This window comes from Protopterus annectens, chromosome 16.part0, assembly GCF_019279795.1.
Source record: "Protopterus annectens isolate FY-2018-M chromosome 16.part0, PAN1.0, whole genome shotgun sequence".
Taxonomy (NCBI): domain Eukaryota; kingdom Metazoa; phylum Chordata; order Ceratodontiformes; family Protopteridae; genus Protopterus; species Protopterus annectens.
In genome coordinates this window covers 470,126,246-470,148,321 of record NC_056750.1, presented here as the reverse complement: position 1 = coordinate 470,148,321, position 22,076 = coordinate 470,126,246, and the positions used below count along the sequence as shown (strand labels likewise).

Below are 22,076 nucleotides of genomic sequence, written 5' to 3'. Positions count from 1 at the left end.
GTATATTAAATGTAAGTGCAGTAAGCAAATAGCCGCAAAGACTTTCACTTAAAATGATGGCATAATGGTTAAGGTGTTTACCTTAGAAACATAAGGTACAGGTTTTTGATTCTCCCATGTGATAACTGACTAGGCTTAAAATGGTCCAAAAAGGCAGTTAGCCTAGTACTAATCTATGAACCCATGAACCTATGATGCCTCAGTATAGAGGGCCAAAAGCTCTTGTCTTGTTTGGACTGAAAATATATATACTTTGCTAGAAAGAAATCTGAAAAAGTAAATGCTATGCACAAATTATACAGCAGAAGGCAAACCATTTGCAAAATGTATGTATTTATTTATTGACATTTGTTAACGGGGTTAGTCCAGCTGGGCTTGTGGCCCATTTTCAGTGGAGACCAGAGGAGAAAAGCTTCAAGGAAACACAAGCAGTTTACAGAGAATCAAACATTTCAGTCAAAAATATGGTCAAAATCAGTTATACAAGAATGTTATAGAGACAAAGCAGAAATGCAAACAAATGATATATGCATATCAGTATTTTTACAGACTAAATAAAATGAAGAATTTAATCACAAATGGACTCATGAGATCTTTTTGGCTGGCAAAACGCTGTCACGCACTTTCACTGCCAGGGAAGAGAAATCAATTTTTTAACTGACCAGGAAGCCTCTACTTATCAAGATAGTAAAGAATAAACTGAAATAGATATCCAGGTTGGTATTGCATAAGAGACAGAGGTCAGTTATCCTTGAAAGCACTGGATGTTCTTTAGACCGAAAACTCAGAGAAGATTAAATCCTGAAAATCGCTCTTCTCCTTAAAACTTAGTTTTGTGGGCGGGGGGGGGGCAAGTTCCCCTGTACCCCTTGAACTTATATATACCAATTCTAAAACTGACATACCTCAGAGAAGAGGGAATAATCTGAGAAATGGCATCTTGGATTTAGTATACGTAACTTCGTTCTTTTGACTATTCACTCTCCACGTTTGGGACTCAGTCTAGCGGGTCCCAACATTTCAAATGGTTACTCATTTAATAATGTATCTACCCGCGGTGGTGGTGCTGCGGTAGCGTTGTTGCCTCACAATAAGACGCTGTCCGGTTCGATTCTCAGCTAGAGCATCTTCTGCGTGGAGACATGCGTGAATAGGCGTACCTTCGTTGAAGGTTGTGTGTCAGGGCTGGTAACTCGGCAAGTAAAAATCAACTACCAATCATTAGCGGACCGGAGTTCCGCTGTGGCGACCTCTAACTGGGAAAAGCCGAAAGAAGACTACTACCCATTTAATAATGTATCTGACTCCAAGTTGAAAAAGAAATTGACATCTAATCTTAAAACGTTTGAATTCTCAGAATTTCAAGCACTTGGGTGCACCTATGATTGCCATTTTTTGTGGAATGCAGTTTTCATCTGAAATTAATCTTAATCTCACTACAATGCATATATCGAAATGTACTGTTATTCTTTTGTTCTAATATACATTTATTATTTTGATGTTTTATCTTGGTATATCAGAGTCAGTAGCTAAACATGATTTCTTAGGCCCAGTCTACAAATAAAACCAACAATCAATTATATAAATTTTGCTATGGATGCTGCAGCCAGAGTAGTCATGACTAAAACTGTAAAAGTCATCAACCCGGTTTTCTTTCTTAGAATGTTTGCTTTGTTGTCTAGCTTAGAATGTTTGCTTTGTTTTCTATGTTTGAATATTTTGCCCTGATTCTAATATTTCAGATTGTTTGCATATCTGTATCTCTTTCAACATAGGTATAGCTGTACATGCAGACATAGACACACATACACCACACACACACACACACACACACACACACACACACACACACACACACACACACACACACACACACATGTATAGATAAGATACTGATACAGGTATCACCTATTATGCAACTAGATGTCCTGTCTAAATTATGTCAAAACCCCTTTTCTCATTCATGACAAGAACAGAAGATTAATTTTCTTTATTATTTGAAAGCACTTTTACTTCTTTAAGTCTGCAGCTAATATTATTATAGCAAATGACAGACTGATTTACTGAAAAGCAATACTGTAAGGGATATATTTATTTCCATCCTTCTTTAAACATGTACTTGACTTTAAATCCAAGCTGTTATTGTACTTTATATCACAAGTTTAAAATTTTAGATTGTTCTTCCTTGGAACAGAATTATAGGAAAACTATTGCAGGATGCTTTGTTTAGCATATAAATTTTATGTCTGGGATATAAGTACTTGGATAAGCTTTATTTTTGTTCATCTCTACCTTTTTCCTTCATCCGAAATCTCCATTTTAGTTAATATGCATATTACATTGAGTTCATTCTTGATTTATTCATCACGTATGTACATTTGAGATCTGTCCTGTAATGTAAAGTAAGCATATTCTTATATGATTCCTTATTGCAGTCACTTTTAAAAGGAAGTCTGATGTCACGGTTATGTACTCACTGTACTGACTTGATGTTTCTTTTCATCTTCTTGCCTCAGCTTATACAAAGCAATACTTATTATTGGCTAGCACAAGATAATCCCATCAGGAATCTAGATATCTTTATGCAACTCATTTACGTATCTGGCTTTATCTTCCATTGCCATTGTCTCTATGGCCTTTTCCCCTCTTTCCCATTTTCTTTATGCAATTGTAACTGAAGGTTTGGTTTGGCAGCCAAGATGTATAGTCCATAACCTAGTGCAGCAGTGTAAAGCTACGGCAGAAAGGCATTAGAGGCCACCATTTACACACTGATTACTGCACAATTTATATGAGAGGTGGCTCTGTATTGAATATTAAAAAAATAGAGCCTGTTGACCATTAACAGGCTCCACCTAAACTTAAAAAGCTTTTGTGCATATTAAACTGTCAGGCTTTTGTTTTGCAGACAGATATTGTCATCAGATATTTTATCAACAATGTGTGTAGTGTAGTAATGACCATAGTAAATCGTGTTATGTAATGCTGTTACTCATCCCTACTCCATTGTTCTAGGTTTGTACAATTGTTTCAGTTGATTCTGACTGAGTTATTGACAAAACAAAAGTATGTTGAGGATGACATCCCAGAATTTGTGATGTTTAGTGTAATTAAAGTGAAAGGCAGGGTATACTGTCATTAACTTGACTCACAGGTGGTCAAGATCACCTGCTCAAGTCCTACATTGCAAACATCAGAATGTTGAAAACTGACATTACTGACTGTCCAAATTTGCCCCCTTCTGGACCCATGGTAACTTTTCCTTCTGGGTCCAGAGCAGTAGGGAGTTTTATGGTTTGGTGTTTATGTCAGGTATACCAGAATTCGTCATTCTGACTTTCATAGATTGGTTTTGAATATACAAAGACTCAACAGCCTGTGAGTTGAATACACAATAGTAAACCAGATGACACTACTACAGTAGGTAAAACAACTGCTAACCATGTACAAAATTAAACTACTGAGTGCTAACCATGTTGCTACTCAGCAGTTTAATTTTGCATTCATACAGGATGGTGATGGCATAGTCATAGAGTACACAGTAACAGGAACCTAGTAGTGAGGGTTTTCATTGTAAATCATTGTTTACTTCTCAGTAACCACGTAGTATCATCTCTAACCCTCCAAACACAAACACACACAGAAACTATTTAGTACAAGTATGGGCTTGATGAGTTGCAAATATTTTCATACCCTCCCTCCAACACTTATACATGCAGACAGAGCGCAGGCACTGCTAGTACTGCCAAATGTCATCACAGGTGTGCAAATCGTTAAAAAACACATACGCACTTTTATACATTGACTCGTCTCATACCACATTACAATACATCACAAATCTATCTCACTTATGTCATTCAAAAAAGCACATATTATACTTTCAATCATACAGCTATTCACATACATGCGTACATGTATACTCATTCACTGACATTTTCGTTCATACAAATCATGCATTCACTTACCTGTTCTTATACACAGTCTAAGATATATTCCATCCCCCAAGAGTCACAACTAACAGTATGCATGAAAATGAACTGCTGTAACTGAAATGTTTTATCCTGCTGTACCTTCAAATCAAATGCTAGTAAAAATGAAAAATAAATAAATAAATCCATTGCCTGACTGCTGTCTTGTTTATTCACCAGTCTCATCCTTCAGTAAATTACATATGTTTTAGCTGGCTAATTTCAGATAATTGTTGTTTTTGAAAAAGTGAGACAAACAACTCAAGGTGGTTATGAAAGCTGTGACAATCATGCAGCCAGTAATTGAGGTTATTTTTCAGTTAATTAAAAAAAGATGTGTGGGATGAGGGTACCCTTCAACTTTGATCAGAGTCATATATGCGGGACATGTGGGTTACCATGGGCAATAAGCACATGTATATTTGTGCTGCTGGTAAGAAGGTGCAAATGAGGTGATCCAAACAGAGACCGTATGTATAATTGCGCAACTATTGAAGGGCGTACCTTTAATATATGTGCAGCGTCTTAAATTTGAAAGGTAGTGGGAGTGCACATGGACAGTGAACATTTTTGTCTTCTTATTGGATGAGAATGGCAACCCTAAAAATTAATTAAATTAATCATACATTGGGGACATACCTCTCAACTGTCCAGATTTTTGCAGAATGTTCATATAATTGCCTCATATTTTTGGTCTGTTCTCCATACATTTATGGTTTTCTGGCAAATCCATAAGGATTGAATTCATGAAATAATGATATACATTTGGGTTTCAGACTTCATATTCTTCAGAAAGTGAATGATAAGATAAAACCTTTTATTGTAGCAACTTTCTAAGTTTATAAGAACAATATTTAAAATGTGTCCTTAGTTTTTGGCCTTTGTCCTGCCATTATTTTTGGACTTGTCCAGATTTCTTGTGCTAAGAGGTTGACAGGTATGATTAGCGGCATCTTTGTCACAAGCATTTATGTGAACATTGCATGGATTGGAAGGAATGGATACAAATGTATATATATATATATATATATATATATATATATATATATATATGTATATATATATATATATATATATATATATGGGATCGGTACTGATCCTCGAAGGAACTTTTCACCGAAGCACAAACAGCCGGGCATACTTCCACAAAAGTGCTTTTACCGAAAAAGCACTTTCGCGGAAGTATGCCTACAGCTAGACGGAGTCGTGGGGGAATGACTGTTGCGGAGATCGTACTACAGTGTGGACAAGGGACTAGTCCCTTTTCCTTATTGTAGTGCAATCTCGGAATGAGAAAATGAAAGAAGAGGGTGTGGGAGGGCACAGCCCCCCACATGGGGGGTGCAGGGGGGCTTGCCCCCCTGCATAAAAGTAGATTTATTTATTTATTTTTTTTCAACACACTTTAACGAAAATGCTTTTTCAGTGAAAGCGCTTTCGTTAAAGTGTGTTTGGTGATTGTGGATTCGGACTATTGAACTTTCATTAAATAGTCCTAGATAACACTCTCTCTCTCTCTCTCTCTATATATATATATATATATATATATATATATATTGTTTGTGCAGCACTATATTGCTTGGAGGGGACTATGTTTACTACTTATCCCACCCAGACTATGGAGTTGCTTCCTCTCTGCTTGAACTAGTCTGCATATCTTGCCAGATTGTTATACCACTGGTGAAAACCAGTGCTCCACACACAACTAGCACTAACTGATGAGGTTCATAGTAGAGGTAAATAATGTAGTGTAGACTGCACTATGAAATGGAGTAAGTGTTTTTGTTTCCCACCCATGGATATTCATATTATTGATATGACATTTTTTTTCTCTTTCTTGGTTTATTACACAGTTTCTTTGGGGTTGTCTGAATAAGTAGTAGTGTTCATATATTTCTGGATTATTTATTGGCTTAGCATCTAAATTCTTTGTCTGCTTGTTACAGGTGTTGCAAACTTAGCAACAGCAGCTTGTCAATGGCGTCTGTGGATATTCTTTACATTGATATAACAAGAAGATGGAGCAGCACTGGATATGACCAAAGAGAGCCTGGTAAGGTGACCTTAAACTAATTTCTGTATGCTTAAATCTGCTTTTCTTTTTTCCTGTAAATGAATTACTTAAGAACAACAGATTATTTTTAATACTGTATTTCTGTTCTTATTGGGTCAGTCTTAATTATAGGTGTACTAAAACCTCAGACATTGAACTTAGTATTTTAATATGCAGTGTTGTTAAATATGTCATTCGGCTTCTCAATGGTCTCCTTTGGCTGTAGGTTTAGTAAAAACATATGAAACAATTAACTTATGAATATGTTTTATGCTAAAACACACATAAATAATGGTTTGATCCAAGTGCATGGGTAATCACTTACTCCTTTGTTCATTTACTCACTCAGTATCAGAAATATATGTACAGTCATGAAACGTTATTACTGATATATGAAGTTGAAGCACATTTTTCTTTACTGTAAATACAAAGTGTGGTACTGTGAGCTGGAAATATAAGAAGTATTTGATAAGTTTATACATGTAAACTAAAATCAAGATATGGCTTTCTAACTGCAGAATTTCTAAGAATACGTTATCTGCATTATGCGTGTTTGCCCACTGGACATAAACAAAACAAATCACAATTTGTGGTTACCTTTCAAATGTTAGAAGTGAAATGAAGCAGACAGGTCAACAATAGGAACAGTGATAGACATAGACTGTCATAATGAAAAACATACTCAAACTACGAGGGTGGGAATTCTTAATATTGAAAACCAGAGCTGTAGCTGGCTCATCTAGTGCTCCCTCAAATGTAAATTGAGGGGAAAAAAGTCCATGATGTATGTGATTGGTACTCATAAAACTCAGATGCCAATCTTGTCCCATTTCTGCACCCCAGCCCCTCAATTCAAATGAGGAGCAAAAAAAAAAAAAAATATATATATATATATATATATATATATATATATATATATATATATATATATATCTATGGCAAGCTGCTTGCAACATCTATAGCAAAAGGCTTGCTACAACTTATTTTACGCATGAAGCATTGAAGCACTTCAGTACTGCAGAAAAGCAGTATCAAAGTTCATTTCTGTACAAAAATGAGTACCAGTAATGTCCTAATGATCAATTGGCATCTTTCCTAGCACCTTGTTCCTGAGGCAGCTGCCCTGTTCACGCCACTATGCAACTGCTGAAAACTGTCTTCTTTACTTGTGTTGTTACAGTGTATTAAATGTAAGAGAATGCAATTTAGTACTCTTTTTAAAGTCCAAATTAACACTATATCCTCTGAGTTTACTATGACCTATTTTAGTGAGGAAAAACGTAATATGTACATTAAAGTTTAGTGGCAAACTGAAGGATATTCCTGAAAATAAGAGTTGCTTGGCTGTGTGATTCCATATTTGAACTTATATCCGTTAAAGAAAAGCAATTTTGGTAAAAAAGTATACTAATATTAGTGTTGATACTAAGCACTAAATTATCAAAAGCTTTATTAATGTGCTATATGTGGTGTGTGATTAAGGTGCAGCTATGTAACTGAATATTCAAGTTTATGATTGTAGACTGTAAGAAAATAAATGAAGAGAGTCTTTAGTAATTGTTGGACATGAGCAGAGATCTGTCCTGAATCAGTGAATCAGTTCATTTGAATCAAATAGCTTTCTGAATTCTAGCACCCTTCTTATTGAACACTGTTACAAATAATTTAAGGCCCACGTCATCTCATACTTCCATATGAAAGACTTACACTTATTTCTAACAATGCAAACATAGTAACATTCACATTTATCATTTCATCTTGCCATGTAAATCATCCTATCATCAGAAAATAATCATCATAATCTCTTCAAACTCGTATGCTGTCATCACGTTTCACTAGAGAGTTCCAAGAAAAATGACCGTACCAAATGCACTGATAGCATTAATTATCTTGTTTATCAAATATGATTCGTTCTAGTATTGTAGTGCTTAGTGAGGCTACAAAATTCAGCTCCACATTGTGCCGAAGAGCATTGTGCTCAATGCCAGACAAAGCTGATGTAAGTATAAACAAATGTACGTGTCTTGAATGCTTTCTTAAGTGTTCTCTGACATTTTTTTACTGTGCAAGTCTTTGTCTGTTAGCTGTAGTACAACATCTAGGATCCTCACTCTAATATTTTCACTACAAATATATTAGATGTTTTTGGAGCTCAACCAGGACTTTATTTAGCACACTATACATTCTTTTTCTTGAGCAAACAACCTTAACAATTGAAGTTATTAGTCTTATTGACGGTTGCTGGTATCATAACGTCTATATTTCACTCATTTTATTTACATGATGTACAGTCTTAGTGCAGTAGTCTCCGTTACCCTACACTTGATGGGGAGGCATCCACCCACCCCTTTCCTTTATTACCTTTTTGTTTGCTGGGAGTAATTTACCCACTCCAGTGTTGATTTCTACTTTGAGAAGTGCCTACCTGCCAAGTATACACCAGTTGGCTGGGTGAGGTACCCCCTGCCTCAATCCTTAGTTCTCCATTTCTATCATTTGGTTACTAGGCCTCAAGCCCTGCCACTTATAATGCTGGGAGGCATCCACCTGCCATTATGATATAGCGATACTGTCACCAGTAATTGCTACATTGCCTCTAAACCTGTGGTAGGCATACAGATGTGCTCCCAGTTTCACCCTGTCTTCTGTGGTTGTGGAAAACCTCACCTCAGTAGATCCTTCCACCTTTGTCCCTGCCACTTTGAGACATGGTGGTGGATTAGTTCTTCTGCTAGCTCACTGGAAAAGAGGGTTAGCCTTATCTGCTCCTCTTTTTTTATCCCATGAGACCTGTCCCTTCCTGTTCCTAACTAACTCTTGCCCATATCCATTGTACACAACAGCCCCCCCCCCCCGTTAGTATCCCACTTTCTTCCCTTTAGTAGTTTTTGTAGCTACATGGAGAAGACTGGACAGCATAGTCTGTTCCAAGACTCCCTTTGTCCTTTTGTTACTTTAAGCAAGGCTTTACTGATGATAACAAATGAAGACATAAAGTATACTACAAAACAGTATTGGCTGCATCCCACCAGTATTAATAAAAAAAGAGAAGAAATAGCCTAAAATCCCAGTATTGATACAACACATTGTGTCCTCAAAAACAAACATTTACAAGAACAACTGGAATACAGCACACTCTGTGAATAGATCAAATTCTGATATAAAGCTTTAACCATGAAAGTGCAACCTTTCTATCCATACTCATGCAATTCTGTGAGATGTGTGGCTTTGTGGCACAGAGTGGTGAAGACATGACCAGGGATTAAATAGCAGCCCATCCCTGGAGGAGACAAGCAGCAAGGGAGAAGAGTAAAGGATCATGGCTTGCTGGCCTCTCCCATTGGGAGGAAAAGGATGCAGATGCTTGGGGAGCACATGGGGAAGTGCAGTTTTTCTAGTGGAGATCAGGAAGACCAACTCCTGAGCTTGGGGGAATGGGGTTGCTTGTTGGCAATATCCTTCATGGAAGTGAGGGACAACCAGTGAGGTCAGACCATCAAACACCCCCTTCCACTCCATGAGCTGAATAACCATGGGGAAAATGTTAGTACTTGCGTGAAAACATTTTAATCACCCAAGATGGCTATCTGAATAATGGTGATCAATGATAATGATCAGCAGACAGTGGTGCAAACAGTGGAAAGAAAAGAGAAAAAATTGAGACTGTGGGCTAGCACTCATGTACTTAGGTTCATAGGTTGGTACTAGGCTATCAGCCCTAGGGCCAATACAAGCCTAACCATAACAATTCCCTGGCTATTTCTTCCCACAATATTTACTTCCCTGGACCCCTGTCTAGCAGGGTGACTGACATGATCCCCAGGGTGAATTTCCTATCTCCCATCCAATCGTCAAGGTTCCTTTTGAAGAGGGCCAAAGAAGCACTCTGCTTGACATGTATGAGCAGTCTATTCCAGAGTCTGGGGAGTCTCTGGGTCAGGAACCTATCCCTCCAGCATGTTTTGTTCATTGTGATGACAAGGTTTAGATCCCTGGAGCTTGTGGCTCTGAGGGATTGGGATTTCTTTAAGTGTAGCATGTCCAACAGCTCTGGGTTTGACATGGCCTTGCATGTTAAGCAGAGATCACCTCTGAGTAGACGGTATGCGACAGAGTATAGCTGGAGTTTTTTTAGACGGTAAGCATAGGGCATCTGCTTTAGGACTGTGATTCTTTTAGTGAGGTATTTCTGCGGCCTTTCCAGTTGTTGCAGATGTCTTGAGAGGTACATACCAAACAGGGCATTGTATTCTATAATGGGTCTAATGAGGGATGAGTACAGTGGGACAATGACCTCCTTTTTTTCTGGATGAAAAGCCCTTAGTGATGAGGTGTGCCACACAGAAGGATTTCCTGACTGTTGTGGCAATGTGGTTATCGAAGGTGAGACACTGTCCACCTGTGTCCCTCAGTCTCTTATCAAACTTTCGGTGTTTAGTGTACTGCCACCTATGTGGTAATTCATGGGTACATGTTTTTTCCCAAAGAGGATAACTATACATTTCTTGGCATTGAGCTTGAGCCCATGGCTCTGGCATCAAGCATCTGTTTCTGTAAGGCCCTTTTGTAGAATATCCACATAATTTGGGGATTCAGTAATGGCTCCCAGTTTGCAGTCATCTGCGAACTTTGTTAGCCAGAGTCCCTTAGTGTTGGCCTGTAGTTCAGAGAAGTAGATGCCAAACAAGAGCGGTCCCAGGACTGAACCCTGAGGTACTCCACTTGTCACTTGCCTGGAGCTGGATTTGGAGTTGGCTACTTTTACAGTGTGGGTTCTGTCAGTAAGCCAGTTGGCAACCCATCGAGTGACGTAGAGATTAATGCCCAGCTTAATAAGTTTATCTATAATTCCAGAGTGGGGGATGGTGTTAAAGGCCTTGGTGAGGTCCAGATAGGCTGTGTGGACTGACTTACCCTCGTCTACAGCTCTGGAGATTGATTTGAAGAAGTCAGTCAGGTTCAGGAGACAAAATCGGCCCTTCACGAACCCAAACTGGGTGGGGTCCAGTGTTTGAAGGTTGCCAGTGTCTTTGTTTATAAGTTCCATGATAATACGTTCCATGGCCTTGCAGATCAAGCTCATCAGATTGACGGGGTGGTAGTTCCCAGGATCCAAGTTAGATCCCCCCCTTGTGGAGTGGGATAACTGTAGGTGTGCACCACTCAGTGGACACAAAACCTGAGGTGAGGCTATGATTAAACATGGCACTTAGGTGAGGTGCCAGTTCATACTTACTACTGGTTATCAACAATTTGGTTCTGTGCTTTGTCCCAGCTGAAAAAAAGAAAATAAAAAATATTCCACCAGATGTTCTGCTGTAGGTCTTAAGGATATGGTTTAAAATGGGGTCTATATTAGAACATCGATGTTTCAAAACTTTGAATGTTCTAATATCGACCCCTATTCAGCGAAAGCTGACAACATCGAACATGCAGAACAGCACATTTTTTCCTAGGGAAAAAATTTGCTGTTCCAAAACACATACACACAACACAAGCACACCAAACAAACACACAACACAAGCACACCAAACAAACAGCAATCCACACACACACACCTAAAATCTTACATCTAACCCTACACTAAACTGTACATACACCACTAACTATCCACTTACCTTAACCCAAACCCTAAGGTCCGTCACTATTGCACACTCACCTCACCCGCGCCCTAACCCTAACTCACCTAATCTGCCCTAACGTCCACACAATCGCACACATACCTAACCCGCACCCTAACCCTAACTCACCTAACACGTGCCCAATCGCACACTTACCTGAACCCAACCCATAACTTTCCACCACAGCACTGAAAATAGCGAAGCGACAGAAACGGGCAACCGAATTCTTTCCCTAGGAAAAAATTTGATTTTCTGTAGCTTCACTATTTTCAGCGTTCGCTGAATAGGGGTCGATATTAGAACATTCAAAGTTATGAAACTTTGATGTTCTAATATAGATCCTTAAAATGAGAGTTAAACATGCTGCATTCATAAATGTACATGTTTTTGCATATCACAGTCTCTATATTTTTCCATTACTTAAGGATGACAGCATATAACATGGAATTCATGAGTCTGGGACAAATTATGGCCACAAGGGTAACTTAAAATGAGTAGGAAGTGGATCCCATAGACAGAAAGTGGATTCAGATCTGTCTATTAGGCCTATTCTTTTGACATCTAGGGTTGCATCATTTACTATAGTGTTAGATTTTTGGGATACAACCAAAGTATGTGAGACTAGGTGGTTTGTGGATATAATGATATCTATCCAAGACAGGCCCCAGTCATAAATCTTACTGGGCCATTGCAGGGTTGGAGTGTCTTACATTTGTAAGATTTTTAAACTTTCTTCAAAAAGGGGGGCCTCTCCAAATGATGGCCTTTAATATGCTATCTATGTTTGTCTTGACATTGATATTTTACTCTCATGAAAAAGTCTTTTAGCTTACATAAAACTAATGATACAACATAGAAATAGTTGGTCTGGCATTACTGATACTCAGAATTTGTACAGCTGAGAAGGCATTCTTAAAACCATTCTTAAATCTCCAGAAGGAGTCTTACATGTAGCCCCAAAGCTCCTGATAAGTTGCAATAGTGCTCCCTTGGGGAGGGGGGAGATATGCAAAGATCAGACCATTAGCAAATGCCAGCTTAAATCTATTTTTCATTATTTACTTTCACTGTTTTGGAATCCCAGATCCTCTCTGTCATCTCCTTCTCTTGATTAATTTTGTGTTACCTACATCTTTTTGGATGTATATTTTCATTCTTAGGGTAACTTAACTATCTTCTGTAAGAAAAACAAATAGATTTTTATGAACAGTATGTGTTTTATATAAAAAGCACATTACTTTTGTGTTTTGTTTTCCTTGTAATGACCCTTATATAATTCATAGAATGGCAGCTTGTTGATATAATATCATAATGGACAGAACCTAAAATGCCTCCATAATTAAATTAATGAACTACATATTCATTTTAAAGGCAGAAATAGGAGATTCTTCATGGAAAATCGTTTTAGCATCTGGTTCCTAGAGGCAGAATATCTTACTTTGATAATTACCATAATGTGACGTGTAGTATTGAAACTGTTATATAAGTAAGTAAGTGCTCTTCTAAAAAGGCAACAAATTTGGCATTACCAAGAAGACCTTGCTGTGCAAACAATGAAACTAAGAAATCAAAAAATAAATGGGACTTAGTAATTCACAAAATAAATGTCTAACTTCATCATCAAGATCATTACTTCAAAGTCATTGTTTTTAGTATGTTAAGTATGTATTATCAGTTAGTTTATAGATATATTTTTATGACTTGAGATGTTTGCACTGGCTTGTGTCTCACATATTATGTGTTATTTTTTTCAATAAAATGTTATAGTAATTCAAATGAAATTGTGTGTTAAACAAAGATGTATGGGAAAACAGTAACTACAATTTAGATTTCATAAGCTGAAGATTTTATTCCTCCTTTGTACTCGTAAGAATAGACTAAATTAATTGTAATTCCGATTCCCACCAGACTGATTTTGTCCATAAGATCATAGGAAATATAAAGCAAGTAATCTTGATGACAATGCCCACCTTGCCAAATACCACTTTCAAGATATACTTATAGGAGGATAAAACATCTCAGACCGTGGATGAACTTGGGGGTACCCATTCAGTTGTCTAGGTTAGTCCTGTAAGAGCCAAGGGCATCACCCTACTTAACATGTGGGGAAATTTACTCCAGAGATGGGGTAACTACTAGGTAGTGAATCTATCCCTTCAACTTTTTGTATTTATATGTTGGTGGAGGTTCAAATCCTTGGTTCAGGTGTTTCTGTAGTGGTTCTTCCTCTGAAGGTATAAGAGGTCTTTGGGGTCTTTGATGGCATGGGATGCCAGTCATAAATCTGTGTACAGGAGTATTTAAGATAAATTGCATAGGTATAAAGCTTCTAGACTGTTTGGTAACAAAGGGTTTATAGGCAAATAGCTTTTTTTCATCAAGAACCTTTGGAGCTTTCTTAACTGCATGATATCTCTGGCTACGTAAATGAGGAAGGGTACATTGTACACAATATTTCATCTAATTAGGGTATTGTACTTAAGGGCAATAATAACCTTTGACTTGGGTGACATTTATTTTGAAATCTGTTAGCTAGATGAATGAACTTCCTAACTGCTGTTGCAAAATGGTGGAAAATGGTATTCTTGACTGATGTGGTCAGTATGGAGTAGGGTAACAACTGTGTTTGCTGCCAGTTGTAGGTGTGAGAGTATTTTAGAAAGGCGAGAATGCTATACTTTTTTGTTCATAGATTTATAGGTAGGTATTAGGCTATCGGCCCAAGGGCCTAAGTAAGCCTAACCAACACGGTTTCCTGGCTTACGCCACCCAGATAAGTTCATTTCCTGTGCCCCTGTCGAGCAGAGCCATGGAAGTGATCCCCGGGGTGTATTTCCTATTTCCCATCCACTCATCAAGATTTTTCTTGAAGAGTACTAATGAGGAACTTTGCTTGACATAGATGGGTAGCTTGTTCCAGAATATAGGAAGTCTCTGGGACAGGAATCTATCCCTCCAGCATATCCTCTTTATTGTGGTGACAAGGTTTAGGTTCCCTAGAGCATGTAGCTCGGAGGGATTGGGATTTCTTAAGGTGTAGCATGTCCAACAGCTCTGGGTTTAACATAGCTTTATATGTTAGGCAGTGATCTCCTTGGAGTAGGCGATATGCTACAGAGTAAAGCTGGAGTTTTTTGAGACAGTCAGTGTAGGGCATCTGTTTGAGGCCAGTAATCCTCTTTGTGAGGTACTTCTGTGGCCTTTCCAGCTGCTGCAGATGTCTTGTGAGGTACATTCCAAAAGGGCAGTTGAACTCTATAATGGGTCTATTGAATGCCAAGTAGAGGGGAACAATGACCTCTTCTTTCCTGGATGAGAACCTTTTTGTGATGAGGTGTGCCACATAGAAAGATTTCCTGACTACTGTGGTGATGTGATTATCAAAGGAGGGACTACGGTCCACCTGGGTCCCAAGGTCTCTTATCACACATTTGGCATTAAGTAGACTGACATTTATGTGGTAGTTCATGGGTACAAAGTTTTTACCAAAGGGGATGACAATGCACTTTTTGGCATTGAGCTTGAGGCCATGCCTCTGACACCAGGCATCTGTCTCAGTGAGGCCCTTCTGTAGGATGTCCACATCATTTGGGGACTCTACTATGGCTCCTAGTTTGCAGTCATCTGTGAACTTCATTATCCAGAGGCCTTCTGTGTTAGCCTGTACTTCAGGGAATTAGATACCAAACAGGAGAGGTCCCAGGACTGAACCCTGTGATACTCCACTTGTCACTGGTTTGAAGTCAGATTTGGAGTCTGCAACTTTTAGTGTGGGTTCTGTCAGTGAGCCAGTTGGCAACCCATCTTGTGACATAGGGATTTTTGCCTAGTTTAGTGAGTTTATCAATAATTCCATAATGGGGGATGGTGTCAAAAGCCTCGGTGAGGTCAAGATAGGCTGTGTGAACCACCTTACCCTTGTCTACGGCTTTGGTGACTGCCTCAAAGAAGTCAATCAGGTTCAGAAGGCATGATCTGCCTTTCACAAACCTGAACTGGGTGGGGTCCATAGTTTGGAGGTTACCAATGTCTTTGTTTATGAGTTCCATGATGATACGTTCCATGGCCTTGCAGACCAGGCTCATCAGGCTAATAGGGAGATAGTTCCCAGGATCAGTGGTGGCTCCCCCTTTGTGGAGTGGGATAACTGTTGCTGTGCGCCATTCAGTTGGCACAAAGCCTAATGTGAGACTATGATTGAACATGATGCTTAGATGGGGAGCCAGTTCGTTCTGAAGTTCATGTAAAATGCAGCCTGGCATTTTGTCCGGTCCCATGGATGCTGTGTTTTTGGTTTTAGAGAGTGCAGCTTTTACCTGCATAGATGTGATTACAGTGACTCTGCATTCTTCCTGTATAGATATGGGCCCTTTATGGGGTGAGAGGGGGGGTAAAGTTAGCACTGAACCTATCTGCCAGGATGTTGGCAATATCAGTTGGTCCTGTAATTTTTGTGCCGTTGTACTGTAATTCAGAGCAGATCTGGGTGTTGCCATTGAGATTCTTGACATAGCTATAGAATGCTTTGTGGTTCCCCTTAGAATCAGTGGTGATTTTGTTTTCGTATTTAGCTTTGGAGGATCTTATAAGGGATCTCAGCCTCTTACTGAGGCTGACCCAGGAGCTCCTCCACTTGTGGGATTTTACTCTGTTTTGCAATAGTTTCTTCCTTCTGTTGTAGAGTTTGTTTATGGCAAGGGGTCACCAGATTGGCTTCCTTTTTTTGGAGGATAGCGTCTTGGTTCTGTTTGGGATAGCATGATCCATGCACTCATGTAAGTGCTTATAGAGTGTATTTGTGTAGGATTCAGCAGTCGTAACTGTATTGTCCATCTGCATGGGTGTCATGAAGTTTGTCACTTCTGTCTTAAGAAGCATGAAGTTGGCTTTAGAGAAATTTTTTACAGTGGTTTCCTTAATGGTGAGTGGGGGTGGGATGCAGATATCTAGGGTGATTAGCTTATGGTCATATATGACCAACGAGGAGTTGATTTCAGGTGTGGAACACCGATCACTCATGTTGGTAATGACTAGGTCTAGGATATTGTTGCCCCTGGTGGGGGTGTGGATACGTTGATCCAGGGCATTGGAGTTAATGAATTCCAGAAAGCGTTGAGCGAATGAGTTGCTACAAGAGTAGTTTTCCAAGTTAATGGTGGGGTAGTTTAAATTGCCCATTATTAGAGTGTTTGGTTGAACCCTAATATTTTCCAGTATATCAAGAAAAGAGGAGTGGGAATCCTGGTGCATGGTGGGAGATCTGTAGCAAGCTACAATTTGGATTGCAGTTTTGCCCAGAGTTAGTTGCACTTGGATAACCTCGGATGCATTATGTTGTGCAACTGGCCTGGAGGTGTGGATATCCTTAATGAATATGGACACGACTCCGCCTTTGGTGTTCTGGTCCAGGTTAGACAGCTGAAAAGTGTGGTATGAGTTATAGCCTGGTAATGCAGGAGTGATCTCTGGAGCCTTGAACCAGGTCTCAGTCACTGCACAGATATCGATGTTCTCCATTTTAAGGAGTGCCTCAAGTGAGTGCATTTTGACATTTAGACTTCTAGCATTGAGTAGCATTACCGTCAGTTTTTGCTTGCCTGTTCCTGTTATGGTGGGGAATTTGTTATATGAACCTTATCTAAAAAAGGCCCTATAGGGGCGGCAATAGCCTTAGCCAGTATCTAGAATCCCAGGAGCAACAGGTGCAGGCCATATCTGGCAAAGCCTCGTGGTCTGTTGACCTTGTTGTCCCAGGCAGACAGATACTGGATCCCCTTAGAATGACACCAGAAGCTTAGCCAGTTGTTGAAGTCAATCATTTTGTCCTTGCACTGCAGTATCATTCTGGGTGATGGCAGGATGCTACTCAGGGCTAGGGTCATACCTGCCTGGGCTACAAGATCAGAGAACTCTTCCATGTCTCTTTTCATGTAGTCCAGGGAGGTACGTCTCAGGTCATTCACACCAATATGGACAATGACAGAGTCATATTTGTACTTGTTGTGGAGTGACCTGATGGATTATGTGGCGGATCCTGGCACCCAACAGGCAGCTGACAGTAACCTTCTCCTTTTTAGCCTGGTGAGTGGGACATCAGTGTGCCTGACTATAGAGTCACCTATGACTAGTATGTTGGTTTGTTGGTTTGCCTGATGGGCTGTAGTTTATTGGCACACTGAGTATGTGGACTATGTGTCATTTGGGTTGTGCTGGGGGGGTTGCGTTTCGGCTTTGGAGGTCTCTGTTGCTTGAGCAGATTATTATTGAGAGCCTCCTATTCCTTCATGACCGGCCAGCTTTTCAAAGCTTAAGGGCACCTTCCACACACTCCAACTATCAGGAGCTCTTAGGGAGATCCATAAAAAAGGCAGCTGACGTACAAAAATCTTTAAAACTTTTTTGCTACTAAAGAGCATTCCTTTGATGGGCCCAGTAGAATTGTCAGTCAGATAGTGATCCTTCAAGACTGGGCAAATAAGTCCCCAGATGAGGAAAACCTTTAATGAAAATATTTTTCTGAGGAAAGCATACATTTTTCTGTCTAAAGTATTGTATTTAGCTAGGACACATAATATTTTAGAATTGTCTTTGCATTTCTAATGGAGATGATGTTTAAATGCTGATGTGAACTTTCAGTGACAAAAAAGTTGATTTTTCTTTTTACTAAACTTTTATTTGAGTTTTGTGTAGTGGTGTTTTCCATGCAGAATGCCATGTTTGTGGTGGACTGTCAGTGGTTGACTTAAACCATAACCGCTTTTTCTCTAATTTATCTTTTACTGATTCGTCTGGGCTACACTATGCAACTTTGAGGTCCCTTTCTTGGTTTACAGATGGAGCAACTACCAGTCTCCACAGCTTTACCTTTCTCTGTCTGGAAGAACAACTAACTTGTCTGGGAGTCTTGGGTGTCATGCTGTATCCCGTTTTGTATCAGCTGCTGGTGGGTGACTTATGTGGAAGCATGTTCTAAAATCAGGCCACTCATCTTTGCACCCAGTCCCCTTGCTGTAGCATATGCAGCCACCAGAGACCAGGGGGTTGCCACATCCTCTGCAGCTGTAGGGGTAGTTGTCACTGTTGTCATGCTCAGGTGGAGGAGCAAGTGAAAGTTCTTCATTTAGCCAAGATAGTTAACCTGCCTTCTAAAAGTCTGTCATTTTCCGGTGACATTCCCAAGAAAAGAGAACATTGTGAGAAAACTTTCCAGTCTCCTATTTTTATTTCTATTTCTAGTTCTATGAACCGAGATTTACTGTGATTTGCTAAGTGGCTCATTAGTACTTTTTTCTTGCCTTCTTGCATTTTCTGACTTGAATTTTCAGTCTGAAGAGCATGCATTGTATGGAGTGGGGTGTTTCTTAAGGAATTTCTACTCTGGGAAAAGTATGTGTGATGTGAGTGAAAGTCCTACTGCACTGAATGTGGTTTATGTTTTTGTTAAATTTGGATATGCCTGATATTGCAGCTGCTCCTCCCCTTGTTGTCTGCTTTCGCGAATGTTTTTTTCTCACTGCATGTTGCTGACCTAATAATCAGTCTCCTGCCTCTAGCAAGTTTGACAGGTTATACGGAGTATGTTAAACTCCTGAGTATTTGTTTTCTTACCCTAAAGCAGACACCGCAGTGATTTCTCTATCTAACACTGCTTCTGCTGAACAGGCTACTGCTGTTAACTCCATTCTGTCTGCCAAGGATGGGGAAGAAATGTATTCTACTAGTACCGTAACATTTATGATTCTAGACTATCTTGCTCTTAGGCTAAAGTTGCCTTTGTTTATGTATTTATTTTGACAACATGCAGTAAAACATTCTTTCAGTGCCTCTGTGACATCTGCTTCTCAGGTTACTAAGAATATTTTAAGTGTGCTATTGATGCTGCTGTTTCTTCCTCAGGACCTGCTGGCTCAAGATTAGTATTGACAATATTTGCTTGGTTTTATTCTCAAAACCTTGCTGAAAATGTTAAGACTGATGTTTTAAATGCTCCCTTAGATAAAATAATTCTGTGTAGCACTTCTGAAGGTGAGGTGGTAAAGAAATGTGGTTAAAGAGGAAAGCTGATTCAAGGAGTTCCTCAGATTGTCAACCCTCCTTTTTCAGAGCTATTAGTAATTTTACTTCTTCCTCACCTTCCTTTTTTTCAGTAGGTGATTTTATCAGCAAGGAGCTGACAAGCATGCTTTCAACAAGCCAAGCAAAGTCCTCTAAGTCAGCATGACTATCTGCATGTTCTAAGTCAGCAAGACTATCCGCATGTTTTAAGTCAATGTGACTGTCTGCATGTTCAGATTCTTCCCCACCATTGCACCCTCTAAGTCTCTCTGAGGCTGCTGCTGCTTTTTCCTTGTGGAACCAGATTGCTACAGACAAATGCTTTTAGCTATAATCCAGCTAGAGTACACTGGGCAATGGAAATTTCTCTCTCTCTGCTTCCGGGGATTCCTTCTTACCCAGTGAAACAAGCCTCTTATTTTTCCTCCCATTTCACACCAGATATTCGCACAGGAAGTGATCGAACCAGTGTCTCACTGTTACTTGGGCAAAGGCCTTTAAAAGAGAATTGATCATAGAAGCCTGTACTAGACCTTTGCTTTCTAATTCCCTTCAGTCCTCTGTACCTGTCCTCCCCCTATAGCTTTCATGGTAAAGCTAGTCTTTAAGGATGCCTATAATTGCATTTCTAGTGGTGAAAAGTTCAGGCATTTGTTAAGCTAGGGTAAGCAGACACAGCCAGTCAGTTTCCTGTCTTTGAATTTTTCCACACCAAAGATTTTCACAAAGTGTCTAGTTCTAGTCATTCCTTATTGCTGACTTTTAGACCTTCACATATTTCCATATCAAATGATTATTTTATCTTTGCAGACTCTTCATTTCAGCAGTCAGTAATATTTAGCAACTGATCAGAATCTTCTATTCAGTCTTGGTTTTCAAATCAACTTCAGAAATTTTCTTTCATCCCTTTTGACACAACTGTATCCGGGGATATTTGTTAGGTTCTGTCCTGGAAAGTCTTTCTTCCTCCAGACTAAGTTCAAATGCTTCTAGTTATTTTCTATAATCAAACTCATGTATCTGTAAGGAATTTCTGACAACTTTGGGGGTGCATAACCTTAAGGATCTTCGTGCTTCCCCTGGCCAGACTTCACATGAGGAAGATATAGTGACTGGAAAAGCTCACCAAGACTCTGACACAACTTGCTGTGAGGGAAAGGTTAGTTTGCTTTTGATTTCTTGTATATTGCATTACTTTATTGGCTTCTTCTATTTTGTATGTTGTGATTTGTTTTCTTTACACTGTGTTTTACTTGTATTCTGTTTTGAACTGCATATTAAAACTTGGAAAGAGACCACAGCTGTGTCTCTTGTGAGTCAGACAGAATTTTTTCTCATGCTCCCACCCTGTTGCTGTTGTGTTTTTAAACACAACTGTCTTTCTAGTTGCCTGCCTGTTATGTTAATTTGACCACTTATCTCCTTCCCTCTACCCTTTCACCGGCTGTTGTGAGTAAGCACAAAACTATCAATCGGATGTTGTTAATCTTCATTCATTCCTTACTGATGGGTTATCGGTTCCGTCCTCGGAACCGAGCCGGCCTCATACCAAGCTCGCATCAGCTAAAAACTCTCGAGCCATGATTCTACCCACAATGCTCTGCTCCCTGTTACCTTAGATCTTGTTTGCCGCGTTGCTGAACAGCCATGTCAAGCCATTCTCTCCCAGCTAAGTGAACACTTTTTGAATCTTTTCTGTCATTAGTGTTTAGAAAATTGTCTATTAGTTAGTATCTCTATCCTCCTACCCTATCACAACTTTGAGACTCTCTCCCTAGAGTAATTTTCCTTTTCTTACCTTTGAGGTAATTCTCCATTACCATCATTGGTAATCCTTCTTCTTTCCCTTTCTTACCCTTCTGGGTAGTTTTTTCTTAACCACTTGGTATTGTCATACATCTCCCTTCATTTCATTATGTCAGATAAGAAAAATAGTGTTGGTTTCAAACAATGTACGGAATGCGGACATAAGTTACCTCTTTCTGATGGCCATGATTTATGTGTCTATTGCTTGAATGTCTCCCACCTTTCAGTGAACTCTCCTTGTGGGATTTGTAGAAATTTTTTGACTAGGACTCTCAGTGAAAGGAAGAATAAATTAATTCTAAAAGGCCTCCTTAAAACTCCTTTCTGTGAGGCTATCTCTGGGTCGGAGGGCTCACCCCCTCCTGCTAAACCCCGTAAGAGGCATTCTTCTTCTTCCTCCTCAAGGTTGCTCACTTCATCTCCCTCTGGAGATTGTAAGGAGTCGACTCATAAGAAGGTAAAAATTTCAGGCCCGGTGCTGCCATCTGTGGTCCTTTCGCCCCCAGCCTCTGCACTGCCCCAGTTGATTCTTACTCCAGCTTTGTCCTTTTTATTGCTACTGGCACCGGAGTT

At 39.5% G+C, this 22,076-nt stretch overlaps 1 protein-coding gene across 1 annotated transcript in view; it reads left to right on the top strand.

Moving 5' to 3' along the window:
- The window catches only part of TTLL11 (tubulin tyrosine ligase like 11), a 1,746,306-nt gene that overhangs the window by 1,268,984 nt on the left and 455,246 nt on the right, over positions 1-22,076 (top strand). The window contains exon 8 of the mRNA XM_044058582.1: positions 5,915-6,021. Within this exon, the coding sequence (XP_043914517.1) occupies positions 5,915-6,021 (107 nt within the window). The remainder of the gene's footprint in view (positions 1-5,914; positions 6,022-22,076) is intronic.